At 40.4% G+C, this 14,809-nt stretch overlaps 1 protein-coding gene across 8 annotated transcripts in view; it reads left to right on the forward strand.

Annotated features, from left to right (window-relative positions):
* Positions 1–14,809, forward strand: part of STARD13 (StAR related lipid transfer domain containing 13) — a 297,430-nt gene that overhangs the window by 75,433 nt on the left and 207,188 nt on the right. For all 8 annotated transcript variants that reach the window (XM_080568407.1, XM_080568405.1, XM_080568400.1 and 5 more), the window contains one exon: positions 3,406–3,540. In XM_080568407.1, coding sequence (XP_080424533.1) covers positions 3,406–3,540 — 135 coding nt within the window. The remainder of the gene's footprint in view (positions 1–3,405; positions 3,541–14,809) is intronic.

A 14,809-nucleotide genomic window follows, 5' to 3' on the forward strand; every position in this document is an offset into this window, starting at 1 on the left:
GAATGAGTGGCAACATGTTTGCTGAAGCTGTTGCTCTGAAAATTGGTCTCTTGAGGGCATGGGCAGTTTTAAACAGATGAAAGAGCATTTATTTTGTATGGCAGATGCTGTGTCTGAGGAATATATTCATAATTTAATCACTGGGTTGAGCCAGTTCATTTTTCTACTGAATAATTTTTCATCTGCTCGTGGCAGTAACTCTTAATACTTTATTATTCTTTAAGTTTTCCTATCATGAAGGTATCTGTCAATAATACTCTGTTGAGCAAATATTGCAGGAAGATGTCTAAATAATTGCTAGTTAATGAGAATAGATTTGGTGAATAGATACTATAGGAGTTACAGAGTGACAGTAGGGGCGCCTAACAGTATTTTGGTGAATAAATTTAAGAAAATTTCTAAAACACATAATAACTTAGGAAAATGTTAAGAAGTTTCATTTCCCGTGGGCTGACTTTACATATGTGCAAAGTGCAAGTTACTGCTTAGGAAAGAGCATTGGGCAGTAGCACTGGCTGGATGACTCAGTATCTGATGCAGAAAAGAGATCAGAAAAAAATTCTGTCATCAAATTATTTTCTGAAACATTCTCTCACCAATGCTATAAATACGTGCTCTAAATACAAAAAGCTAGACTATTTGAATAGGCCAGCAGCAAAACTGCTAGCTGTGGAGAACTGCAACTAATAGTACACATCCTCTCAAACCTGTACCTTTCCTATAAGAAAAGTCTTTTTTAGCAGTTTAAAAGAAGGTATTTTGTAAATGAAACAGCAGAGAGAGAACAGCATCACAGTAAGCGATGTGTTTATTGCATCTACTTCATTTCTATTTGATGTCTAACACTCAGTTTCAGTACAGAAAAACAAAAATAAAAAACAGCAAAACAACCAGCAGATCTGAAATCTGAAGAATGAGAATCACATTTTTTAGTTTGTCATATATCATTCACGGATAGTAACACAGAAATTGCTTGATTATAATTACCCAATCTAATATTAGAGAGATGACTTTCATTGAACAAAACTTTATCTTACACATTCTCTGGGAACTGGGCAGTTGCCGTTACAGATCAGCAGCAAATTTGTCCTCTTGTGATGAAGAGCAGCCAGTAAATGGGCTGATTTGGACTGTAAATAACAGTTTGGGGTTGTTCTGCAGTGTATCCATGAGCCTGGTTCCCTGATTGCTCCAAACACAGATCCTCATAGAATCATAGAACAGCTTGGGATGGAACAGGCCTTAAAGATCATCTGGTTCCAACCCCCTGCCATGGGCAGAGACACTTCCCACCAGACTGGGTTGCCCAGGGCCTTGTCCAACCAGGCCTTGAGCACCTCCAGGGATGAGGCAGCCACAGCTTTTCAGAACAGCCTGTGCCAGGGCCTCACCACCCTCTGAGTGAAGAATTTCTTCCTAATGTCTAATCTAAATCTTCCCTCTTTCAGTTTAAAACCATTCCCCCTTGTCTTATCATTATCTGACTGAGCAAAAAGTCGCCATCATTTTTATAAGCCCCCTTTAGGTATAGAAAAGCTGCAGTGAGGTCTCCCCAAAGCTTTCTCTTCTCCTGGCTGAACATTGCCAGCTCTCTCAGCCTGTCCCCATAGGAGAGGTGCTGCAGCCCTCTGGTCATCTTCCTGGCTCTCCTGTGGACCCACTGTAACAGCTCTCCACATCCTTCTTGTGCTGGGGTCCCCAGACCTGGGTGCAGTGCTCCAGGTGGGGCCTCACAAGGGCAGAGCAGAGGGGGACAATCACATTCCCTCCACCAACAGAGGTCACCCGTGTGTTGATGCAGCCCAGGACACAGTTGGCCTTCTGGGCTGCAAGCTCATGTCGAGCCAGCACTTCTGGCTCATGTCGAGCTTTTCATCCACCAGAACCTCCAAGTCCTTCTCTGCAGGGCTGCTCTCAATTTCTCCACCCACTCCATATTCATGTCTTGGATTACTGCAACCCAGGTGCAGCACCTTGCACTTGGACTTGTTGAACCTCATTAGGTTCACATAAGCCCACTTTTCTAGCTTGTCCAGGTCCCTTTGGATGGCATCCCTTCCTTCTGTTGTATCAACTGCACCACTCAGCTTGGTGTCATCTGCAAACTTGCTGAGGGTGCACTCGACCCCATTGTCTATGTCATTGATAAAAGTATTATCAAAGTATTATATAAAAGTATCCCAAGACAGACCCCTAAGGGACACCGCTCGTCACCAGCCTCCACCTGGACATAGCTCATTGACCACAAGTCTCTGCGTTGTAGCCTTCAGGCCAATTCCTTATCCACTGAATGGCCCACCCATCAAATCCATCTCTCTCCGATTTAGAGATCAGGATGTCATGTGGGATCATGTCAAAGGCCTTACAGAAGTCCAGGTAGATGACATCAGTCAGTCTTCCCTTGCCAACTGATGCAGTTACTCCACCGTAGAAGGCCACCAGATCGGTCAGGCATGATTTGCCCTTGTTGAAGCAATGCTGGCTACCTTGGATAACCTCCTTGTTTTGCATGTGCCTTAACATTGCTTCCATGAGGATCTGTTCTTTGATCTTGCCAGGCACAGAGGTGAGGCTCACTGGTCTGTAGTTCCCAGGGTCTTCCTTTCTACCCTTTTTAAAAATGGGAGCGATGTTTCCCTTTTTCCAGTCACCAGGGACTTCACCTGACTGCCAGGACTTTTCAAACATGATGGAGAGGGGCTTGGCAACTCCATCAGCCACTTCCGTCAGGACCCTGGGATGCATGTCATCAGGCCCCATAGACGTGTACCTGTTCCATTTCATCAGGTGGTCTTGAACCTGCTCTTTGCTTACACTGGGAGGGACTTTCCACCCTCAGCCGTCACCTGCAGGTTCAGGAAAACAAGAGATGTGGGAAGCCTGACTGGCAGTGAAGACAGGCAAAGAAATTGTTGGGTATCTCAGCCTTTTCAAGGCTGAATTGCAGCTTGGCTTGCTTCTTGCTCACACACCTTGTTGTTCTTCTGAAACAAATCAGGATACATAGGGGAACATTGTGCAATTCAGTGTGGCCAGGTACCTGTTGGACAAAGAAAAGTGGATTTGGAAAGTTCAGGGTCTGTAATTTCAAAATGAGAGTTTGCTAGGTATCCATTTAAGTTATTTAAGTCATTCAGTTCCTTGATATTCAGGAAGATGTACAACTATTTACAAATTATCCAGTTGTATATACTAGCTATTAAGAAAACTGCTTTACACCAAAATTAAAAAATGTTGAAGCAGGTGTTTTTAGGAAAAAAGATTGAGGCCAAATGTTTACTTTACATCACAGGAAAAAAAAAAAGTTTTAAAAAGATAAAAATCGAGTGCTTTTTTCTTGCAGTTCACATTAAAAATATTTATGACTTGCCTTTATTTACAGGGATTTTTAAAATTCTCTTACAGTGCCCTGTTCCAGTGGAGAAGAGCTTTTATGGAGATTATCAAGGAAAGGGATCTTGGAAAAACAGAAGAGTAGACTACCAGGATCTAGATTGTTTACCTTACCCAGTCTCAACTGGTGCACGACCTAAAACTGATGTAAGTAGCTCCTTCACATTTAGAACATTTTCTGACTCTGAGGTTGAGTACCTTGAAAATTTGTTATTTATTGTTAAAATCATCCATGTGTGTCTTCTAAGTAATTTGTTCTGCAAGTATTGCACTGCATGGAGGAATTCAGTATACGAAATGGGTACAGATAAAAGTTAAGTCAGTCTTCAGTGAGCCTCCAAGGCTGTTGGATTAATTTAATCTGGTTTTAGACAACTCTAACGAAGACTTCTACATCTGAACTAGTCACTTAGACTGCCTTTACAGTAAATGGAAAGAAACAGGCACTTCTAAAAAGTAGTTCGTCTCATCTGGAGTTTAAGTGTGGTAGATTCCAGGCATCAATGCTACCATTGGATCTTCATTGCTAATTTGAGAATAAGTGTCTTGTGATTTTTGTCTGGGTGTTGATATCCTCCCCCAGTTCGTGATGGATTCTACCCTGAATTCTCTGAGTGGAAGTGTTCAGCTCTGGTGGTTTAGTTAAGCCTTATTTCTAATCAATGATAGTTGTTTTTTGTTGTGTTTTTTTTTTTTTTTAATTATTATTTCTTTACAAGCTGATGCTGTAGTCTTCAGTGAGAGTCTGTTTAATCCATTAGAGGTATTTCCCAAAACGTTTTGATTCATTTCCTCAATAGCTAAATGTTGTTTTATTTCTGCATGTAAAAGTAAGCTATTTTAGGATCAGTGTCATAGGTCCAAAATGCAAATATTTTTGTCTCTCAGTTGTGAATTACTTGGGTGCCAGCAGTGTCCAGTAACATCACAGGACATAAAAATGGCTGCTTTTCATTGAATCCAATCTACTTCTGTTCTAGTATCCTTTCTTTGACAGTGGTTAACACTGGATATTCAGGAAAGCAGTGTAAGATCAGAGTAAGCAGATAGCATGCCATCTCAGTTTCCTGTGAGGTGTTTGTTGTGTAGACATGTTGAAGCCAGACTCCATATTACAGTTTTGAAATTAATAGCCCCTGAGGGTGGATTTTTTTTTTTGCCATTAAGTTGTCTTTTATATTCATTTTCTCTTTTGATATACAAAACATCTTGTAGCCACGAGTTCCAAGTTTAACTGTGGAGTTTGTGGGGGGCAAAAAAACCCCACCTGTTTCGTGTTGTAAATTTGCTGCTGGACTATTAACTTGGCTGCAATTCTTGCACTGTGAAAAACTGAATTATGGCAATCATGTAAGAAGTAGAGAATAATACCTAGGTCCATTTTTTTCCAGTGTGTCTGACTGTATTTATTGATAGTGAATTTTTATCTGTCTGTTTATCTTATGCTCATTCAGCTTCACAAGATTCTTTTGCAGCAAGTGGCGGCCAGTTTTTGTTTTTATTAACATCTGTAATTTAATATCGTCGGAGAACTGTCCCTTTTTATTCCTCCATTTTCCAGATCGTTTATGTGTATATTGAACATATATTTGTGAGACTGTCAGGTAATATCTGTTAACTGTAGAAGAAAAGCAACCGTTTGTTCCTGTTTTTTTTTTTGGTTGGTTGGTTGGTTGGTTGCTGTTGTTGTTTTTTTTCCTCTGCCTTTTAGTTAGCAGTGAAAAGAAGCTTTGATTTCTTGGCATCTTTTTTGGTATTCCTCCTTAGCAGCGCGGTAGGAGTCTGTGATAGATAACTTCATCAGAAGATTTCTGAAATGGAAGCATATTGTGTCTGCATGATCACTCAAAGAACTTTTCTAGATTACTGAGATGTGACCTCCAAAAGCCATACTCACAGTTCCCTGTTAGCCTCTGTTACTAGGCGTGTGTTTATTCTGCTCTTAAACATATTTTCTGGCACTTTTCAGTCCTACTTGCATCTCTTCCACAAACAGCTTCAGAGGCATTTTCAAATATTGGCATGCATATGCCACCCTCCATTCCTCTGATCCCAAAGTCAATAGCATTTAACAGTAATTATACATCAAATTAATAGCTCAGCAGTTCTCTTTCTCTTGATGGGGTGTTTATTTCAAGTTATCTACTCACTTTCAACAAAAGCAAAATTTCTTATGATGGTTTTAAAGATGCCTTTAATACATTGTTCACTTACCCAAAAATGATAGGCACGCACCATACAAATTCTGTATTTTATGAAATGAGCCTACTCCTGTTCAATGAAGTGAAAATTCGAAGGTGTGCTCCACTTGCTTATTAATTGAAAACATTATTGTCTTCCCACTAGCCATTTCCTTTCCTCAGAAAATGGATTTGCTGTTTTCCATTTCTGCAAAAGCACAAACATCTGTTCTAGTTTGTTCTTTGTTCTAGCTGGAATAGATAGTAAAAAATTAGTAAAAAGAAAGATACTTGTCAGCTTTATTTGTTTTTTACCTCGGTCAAATGTTCAGGCATGTACAAGTAGCGTTGCTTAACTGCCTTCCCACTAATACTGTGTAAATATTTTTGAAGTGGTATTACAGTAATGCTGTTGTTTGGCTGGAAGTATGTGGAAGAGAAGGCAGAAACATATATATATATATATTTTTCTTTTCTAAAGTCTACATTTCACTTTTTGTTGAAATTCAGGAAGTATTAATGCAATAAATAGCAGTGAATAGCAGTTCCACAACTCTTTATAAGTACAGTCTATGTAGTGCTATAGTAACAGCAGTGTAATGCAGAAAGTACCACAGTTGCTTAGAGTACCATCAAGTCTAGAGACCTACTGGTGGCACACCATTTCTTTAGAAATTAGTGATCTATTTTTAGAATTGGCCAGTGTTTTAAATTAGAGATAAACATTGAAACTTGCTGTTTGGAGATTTTGTTCAGGATAATTTTTCTTCTTTCAAAGTGCTGCTTTTTGTGTACGTAGTATATTTCAAGCAAATACTAATAATACCATGTCTAGATCCAGATGTTCTTCCTGCATGTTTCTGTCATGTCTCTCTAATAACTGAACTTTCACCATGTTTTCCTTGAGATACAGACTTTTCCGTATTTACCAAAAAGAGCACGCCAAGATTACATTTATTACAATAAAAAGAATGGACAAAAGGCCTGTTTCCTTCTGTATCACACCACGATTGCATCCATTTAACTCCTGTGATCCAAGTGGTGTAACACATAACTTGGGAGTAACACAGATTAAATCAGACCAGTTGTATTTTGGTAAGCTGTTTTTCTTCTCTTCTAGTTTTTTTACGAGTCTGGAGCTCGAAAAGAGCTTATCTGTCTCATCTCCCCAGGAGCTCATATATCCAGGCATTTAGAAAACCAAATACTCTACAATTTATTGTGATTAGCAAATGTAGCTGAGGAGGCCAGTGTTAGAATTAGCAGGGATGCAGTAATTTAGGAATAATACGCACTGAATTATGCTGGACACAGTTCAATTCTCAATACAAGGCATTGATGTTAGCTGCACACTTTCATGGATTCCAACCATGCTGACAGCTTAAAAGACACAATGAAGATTCCTTTGGCAAACTTATGTCACAGTAGGTATTCTGTTTATATGCCATTAAACGATGACTCAAACTTGTTACATTTTGATAGAATAATGGTGAAAATCTTTTTTCTTAAGGACACTGTTTTAGGGCAGTGATGTGTCATGTCCTGTCTTCCTTCTTTCCTTCCCCCGCAAAAGAAGAAGTTGCTTCACTGTGAGAAACATTATTTGGGAGATACGTACCTAAGGTGGTAGGGAATTTAGGTGTCTGAGAGATGAACAGCAAATTTCATCTGACAAATGCTGACATTTATAAGTCCATGTCTACATTGTATAGACTCCATTAACGGAGAGAAATAGCACTTCTACAGCAAAATGTCTTAGCCTGAAGTAGTCATTAAATGTAGGTCACCCGGTTGCGGTGCTTTGTGCCCTGAAAGTGCTGATATTAGTCATTTGACTATTCGTTGAGTATTCAAAGAGCCTGCAGTGACTGGCAGAGGCCTAGGTGCTTAGCGCTGGGTGAACTAAATCCCACCTGTGGTGTGCAAGTTGTGATCCGGTGTTTGACGGGAAGTGCCTGCCTCTCCATGCACTGGGCAGAGGAAATTTCAAAACCCTGGTGTGTGACTTACCAGTCTGATACCAGGTGATGTGAAAATCCCATCAGCAAACACCCTCTTGCTTTTTTAGATAACACAATACCCTGTGTGCTCTGTGAATCATTAAGAAAATAAAACTTTCTATATCGGTAACAACTAAGTGGGCTTTTTTCTTTATCAGTGCTAAGACTACGTTTATGTCTTCTTTTTAAGTAGTTGATGAGCACAGTTTCAATTTCTCATGCTTTGGTTCCACAAATAGCTTGAGTACCTTAAACTGAGAGGGCTGAAAATGAACCGTTTTATAGTTTTTTGCCCTTTTTTTTAGGGGGGATTCTCGGTCTGGTTCACTGCTCAGCCACATAAATGTGTGTGCACGAGAGGGGAAGGGTGGCTGGAGGTGAGATGCAGTGAGTTGCTTCTTTCAGCATCAGTGCCAGGTTATGATAGCTTGAACTGTTTGTGGAATTATACTTTAACTGTGATAAGCCATTTGATTCAGAAAATGGGATGCAGAACAGTGTCTTGTAACCCACGTGACTGAAAAGTATTTGCGATTCTTTTAAGAAGATAAACTTTTTTTTTTTTTTTCTGAGAAATGCTAGTTGATGATATAAACAGTGTTTCAGCATTTAGGTCAGAGGTTCCAGAGATTTCTGATATCTTTTGACATTGCTTAGAAATATAAAACTAATAATACTGTAATCTATGACTATAGTAGTCATTATCTCTCTGTAGGCAATATGATGCCTGCCTGACCCTCTGACCTTGTCTGAAACCAGAAAAACTCAAAAGTAAAAACAACCAAAGGAAAATCAAAATCATTGTGTTTCGCATCCACTACTTGTTCAATATTGGTGCCCCTGGACCAGCGGGGATCAAAGATTATTCCATTAGTGAGTGTGTGTGACAAGCTTTTTATGAGGTAGCTGCCATGTCCAATGCAGAAGTGAAGTTACAGCGTGACAACTCATATCAGCTTGTATTTCTGCTAAACACTCCTTTGGAATTTTAGAATCTTAGCATATTTACAAACCTGACGCTGATTTTCCATTTCTCTGTGAAACATGTAAGCAGAGTCTTCATTTTACATCTGAGATGAGGAGATAAGTGTGTAACCTGGCTCTAAAAGAAGTTTCACGCTCAATCACTGCTGGACATGGTCATAAATATGGTTCATGGTACAATTTCCAGCAGCAGTTATGCCGATTATCTAGTAGGGTACGTTTCCCTAGGTGATCAGGCTTCACTGAGGTCAGGCTTTACTTTTCAGGTCATGCTTTACTCTGATCTTCCACCCATTGAAAAAGTTGATAGTAAAACCCTGAGTAGATTTCTGCAACCTCTGGGGACTCCTGAAGTTTTCTTACCCCAGAGAACATTGCCCATTCTGTTGTCACTCTTGTTGGGCCATTTTGTGTGACCTACAAAGTGCAAGAAGATGAAATAAGCCTGGCCTGAAGTGGGGAGACGGGGTTTGGTGTTTCATATTCTCAAAGAAATGGTGTGTTTGAAGACACAATTATTTGATTTTGCTGGAGCTGAAGATTGCTGTCTATACTTCAGTTAAGTGTCCTTGTACAAGTAGCATAGCTCATGTAGATAAGAGATGCAAAATTCCTCATAGAAATCAGATCCTCACTGACTCTGAAAGTCGTTCTGGTTGGTTGCAGCAAGGTCCCGAGCAGAATCTGTAAGCAATCCCAGGCCTGTGCTTTTACTACCAGGTCATCCTTCCTGATAAAGAACATTTGATCTAATTGTTCCCATTTTGGCAAAAACAGATTTCAAACTGTGTCTTTTATGTACCCCTACTACTGGTATTAATCACATCAGCAAATGAGCTATCCGGTAGAGAAGCAGGTAGCCTGAAGCATCACCTTTGCAGAATTTTTCTTCTTGCTTTTGGTACATAATACGACCTGTATCCCCTGTATATAATATGACAGAGGCGAGGTGAAATAGTCAGGTAAACAGACCCGCTTGGCTTCCAGCTGTACCCTGTTAGGGTGGACTTCCTCACGTCTGAACAGGATGGCTGTGTTTCCTTTCTTCCCCTGCTCTGCCCACACAGTGGGGAGATGGCAGCTATTGACCAGGAGCATGTTAGACCTGTAGACATTTCTGAGATCTAGTGCTCCTGAAATTGCTCCTTCCCTGCTTTAAGATGAACTACTTTCTTGGTAGTAGAGGAATTAATTATCCTGGCAAAAGCTTGTACTAGCTCCAGGAAAAAAAACAAGGAGACTAATAGGGAATGAAAGGTAAACAGCTTCCATCCTTCCCTTGTTTCCATTCTGATATTAATAAATAACGCTCCAGGCTTTCTCGTCCTCTTTGATTCCAATGCACCTGACAGCACTCTGGCCAAAGTGTGCTCCCAGCAAGGGGTGTTTGCAAAAGTAAGAGCAGAGCATAGCCCCATCTCTTTTCCCTTTTGTCTTTTTTCCCCCCTCTCATCGGTCATCAGCCTTCTGTCAGCTCCTGCCCACAGAGCTATCCGTGAACCAGACAACACCGCGCTTGCACGTTATGCTGAAGTCAGGATGCCACGGCGAGTGTTTCAGGACAGGGAAAGCACTGCATAAATTTTAGCTTTGCTTAATGTGAGTATTTTATAAGGGAATGGATAAACTTTTTAAAAATTCTGCAAGGAAAACTAGCAGATTGAAATCACATCTAAGGTATCTTCTAGACAGTCCCATATTCTGTGCCCAAATTCTCAGTCTACCCATCTCTGCAGAGCTGGGAAACCTCAATATGAACAGGATTGGGCTTTGTGAATCCAGAAGGTGTAAGCATACCAAACAAGCAAGCACTGCATCCATCTCACTGGACAGACAGAGCGTTTGAGCAGCGTTTGCAGGACTGATGCCAAAGACCATTTGTCTGTAGGGTCAGCTCTGAAGGTGGCAGAACCAGGCCCTGAACGAGAGGAGGTACGTGAATAGTGTAAATGGCTGTGCTTACAGGACTAGCTATTGTTTCATTACACATTTTCATTGTTTTCTATACCTAAAATTGCCATAATGAAAGAGGTCGCAGGGCCAGTTTGTAGGGCACTGCCTTCACGTTTTAGAAATGGTGTCCTGAGCTGTGAGTTCCCTTTAATAAAGCTTGTAAATTTTAAAATGGATCTTGGCATCGTAGTATTTGTGTATAATGGTAATAAATGCTGTCATTATTCTTAATAAGTGTCTTGTGAAGGAGGACAGGATTGTTACCTGTTAATTTTATTGCAGCTTCTTGGAATTTTGCTTCTGCATTCATCTGATTACAGTTAAAAGGGGGTTGTTTTGTGTGCAGTCTGCTCTTTCTTTTGTGTCCGAGCAGGCCTCTTTTCACTGCTACAAGAACAGATGAAAGAAACAGAAGTCTCCCCAAACACACACAGCCCAAAAAGTTTTTCCAAATGCACACAAATCAGGTCGTGTTCTTCATTCTGATTTACCCACCTACCTTTCAATTTTTGCTTGAAGTCTTTTAGCGAGGAGACTCCAACATCTTGCACCGCAGCTGTTTTGCATACAGATGGTTGGATAGCAAAGGGGTGGGTTTGGTTCTTGGTGGTGGTAACCCTGACCTCCAAAGGGACTGAAAAGACTGTGTCGTATTGATTGATGAGACTCTTGAAATGCTAGTGTCAGTTCCAAGTAAATGAAATCTCTTAGATCATTGTGATTCATTTAGGACTAAATCGTGGCGTGTTGCAGAACTGACTGGGAAGTATTTATCAACTAGTTTGTTTGGTGAATTTCGTAACATTCCTTAAAATACTTAAAATACACTGTTCCTTCATTATTTGCTCAATTCCATTTGTTTTCCTGACAAAAATGTTGAAGACAGCTCAAGATGGTAATCACAGTGTAGCTGTACAATAATATTGATAATACTAATAATACTTTGAACTGTTATAATTAAATTAATCTATGAAAATATTTGTTTTTAAATTACTTTAATGGTATCCATTTTACACAGTTTTTTTTTTTTACATCAGATTATTTATTTTCATTTAGTTTTCATAAGGATTATTTGGAGACAAGGGATGTGCTTTGTGTATTTTTTTTTAGAAGATCATTGCATTATCTGCATGAAAAATGAAAGAGCTTTTTCCTTATACATAACACAGCTTTGGGAAATAATAATTTCACGATAATTACTCTTAGATGGATATTGACATGGTAATTTATAGGCATTTTTTTACATGCAATGTAAGGTAAAATGGAAGTTTATATCTCATTTTGGATTAAGGTTCATTTGATACAGTTCCAAAAGTGTATGGTGTCCTGATAGGTACTGGGAGGAGACTAAAACTGCTTATTTTATTGCTCTGCATTACGTGGCTATTTATATATTTCAAACTGATATGTTTTAAGAAAAACTTTGAAAGCCTGAGTGATGGAAGGAGCAGTTGTGAAGTCGCGGTGAGCCACCTCTGCAAGGGCCACCAGCAGTTCCCTCGGGACTACAGGGGCAGCTGAGCGACTGAGCTTGGTGGTGAGTTGGCCAAAATTTCGCCCCGTGAGCAGCCGCTGCCAGTGCAAGGTGTGGAGAGGGCACTGCCTCAGCCAGCCCAGCCCAGCCCCTGCCTGGTAGTCCCTGTCCCAGGCTCGCTCAGTGCGATTTGCTATCTAGGTTCGTGCAGCCTTAGTGATGAAACAAGACCTCCATGAGTGCCATGGATTCATTACTACAGGCATCGCAAATGAAGCCTACTTGTCATACTTGGCTTTTTTAGATGTGGTTATCATATGCAAATTGAAAAAATATTCTAGAATGATGTTGTTACGTGAATTTTCAGATCTTCTAGCTGAATTCTTTGGGAAAACCAAGTGCAAGGTACTAGTACTCCTCAGTGCTACTTTTTGTGCTTTATTTCTGATAACACCGATTGTTCACAGGAACACAAACCCATTTCATAATAGTGCCATGTTATTAATCATAGCACTAAAATTGCTGAGTTATATTTCAGCATTAGTACACAGCCTCATAAACGCATTGCTTTTCATACTTAAATGCCCCGACTGTCTGTCAGTAGATGTGGGATGCAAGCTGTCAAAATAAGAATCTCTATAAATGCGTAAAAAAGAAGCGATCAGGAACCACACAAGTAAATTATACTATACATATGCAAATACAAAGAGAGATAACGTTATTTCCCTACAGTTAACTTCATAGTCAATGAAGTGCAAAAAGGAAACACTTTATCTCTTTTCCTCCCTTCTCATGTTTTATGCCAGCAGCTGGACTTGTGCTTTTAGGTGCAACACATTGTCTATTTAATTGTACAGCTTTCTAGCATGTTTTGCAGCAGCCACAGACAAGAACAGGCTATGAGGTACGCCGGCTCCCGTGGGTGAGATCGGCAGGCGTGTGCTGGATTGGACCCTAACAGACTATCTGCTCTATTTTTTGTTTGTGGGATTTGTTGAGCGCACACAGTTTTCTTCGGGGACGTGTGTACAGCCATACCTTATCTGTCTACATACTTGTCAGTTTTTCGCTTATTCTTTTTTGGCCCTGTAGTATATTTGTTGTAACACCATGAAAAAAAAAAATGAGTGAAATGTTCTATGTATGTAGTTTAATCATGGTTGTTTCTCTTTCAGTGTGGCTATTACTCATTTTCACCATCTTGGCCCCCGTTTTGGGACTTTTGTCATTCTTATTCAGGCAGGGTTCTCTCAGCTACTTAGCATGTTGATCGGACGGTGCACACAACTGAGCTGGATCCTTTGACTTTTACAATAATAGTTGTTCACAGCACGAGGAAAGAGGAGAGATTCTAAAATTACCGGCAATGTATAGTTAAAAACGTGTCCTGCCGGGACTGCAGCAGCGCTTGTGTGGTGCTTTGGAGCTTGGGTAGAGTCGGACCTCTAGTCCCACTTATGCAGTGGTGCAAAGGTCTCTCATAATACAAGCCTCCAGGCTCTTTGTACTCTTGAGAGCTCGTAGACTGCTCTCCCCCGTTTCCCACGCTAGGGAAGAAGGGACTTCCATCTATAACAGACCAGGGACAGAGGCCGGCACAATGCATAAGGAAAGCATTTTTAATGCAAATGAATACAGCAAATCATGCATCCCGTCTCTCTAGCAGAGATAATCCCTCTCAAGGTACAACTTTCTCTTGTGCTTCTTTTGGGAGGAGGCATCTTTGCTTAACTGCCACCCTGTTGTTCTGGGATGTACGGTACCACACAGTACTGAAATGGGATTATGCAGTCCTTTGTGTAAGTGATGTGTGCTAAAGCTACTACAGGCAGGAAGGCTCAGGATTCTGCTTGACTTTGAACAGTTTTATGCAGCAGCTCTGTGTTTTTTTGTTTTTTTTTTTTTTTTTTCAGGTGTACCCAATCATTTCCCAGGACTCTTCTTACAGGTTTCTGTAACTCCTCCTTCTTGTAAAAAAATAAAAATATATATATAAATAAATAAATAAATAAAAAGTAAGAAGAAAAAAATGCATATACATGTCTCCCTATACCTGTTTTGTTATGAACTGCAGTTTTTTAACAGTAATTCTCCGTACACAGGTAGTTTGCTGTATGGATGTAGCAGCCTGGGCATTGCTGGCACAGTGAACTGCATCTGAACAGCTTCTCCAGAAGCCTCTGCAGTGCTTCAGCAATTAGAGAGGAGTCGGTGCTACACAGGACTCTCTCTTACTCAGAGTAGATCCTACCAAGAAGAGGGTGCAGTTCTCTTCTACCCTCGCATGTTTCTTACGAGAATCAGGGAGTATGGGGCAGAAGTACTTGCCCAAGCCTTGTGTTGTCTCAGAGTCATGAAGCACATCCACCACCAGATGAGGGGCAGGGCTTCAAGGGCCCGTGCTGTAAATACAGTGTGAGGGCTCAGCTCCTCAGCAGCCTTTAGCACTGCCCTCCTGGAGCTCTGGTCTCAGCAGAGAGGTTGCCCCTTCCTCTCCCTGGAGTCTGGAGGCTTACCTACAGAAGAGAGAAATAGCATAAATGCACTGCTCCCAGAGGGGGAACATAGTAAATCCAAGCCTGGAACAAATGAATCTGTGAAAATACAGCAAGTTGAGGGTTGATGGTTGTTTTTTGTTTTGTCTAGTTTTTCAGAATGACTTTTGTGAAAGAAAAAAATAAGCAAAACAGAAAGCTATTTCCAACAAGAACGAGAAAGTAGGTTGATACTATCCAGTGTTTGAATTTTCCCATTCATTTTTACAGAAGCCAGTTTTTCCTGTTCTTAGCAGGAGAAGGTTCAGATGTGCAAGTCTTGTTGCTGTA

Source organism: Anser brachyrhynchus (assembly GCF_964034855.1).
Source record: "Anser brachyrhynchus genome assembly, chromosome: 1".
NCBI classification, from domain to species: Eukaryota; Metazoa; Chordata; class Aves; order Anseriformes; family Anatidae; genus Anser; species Anser brachyrhynchus.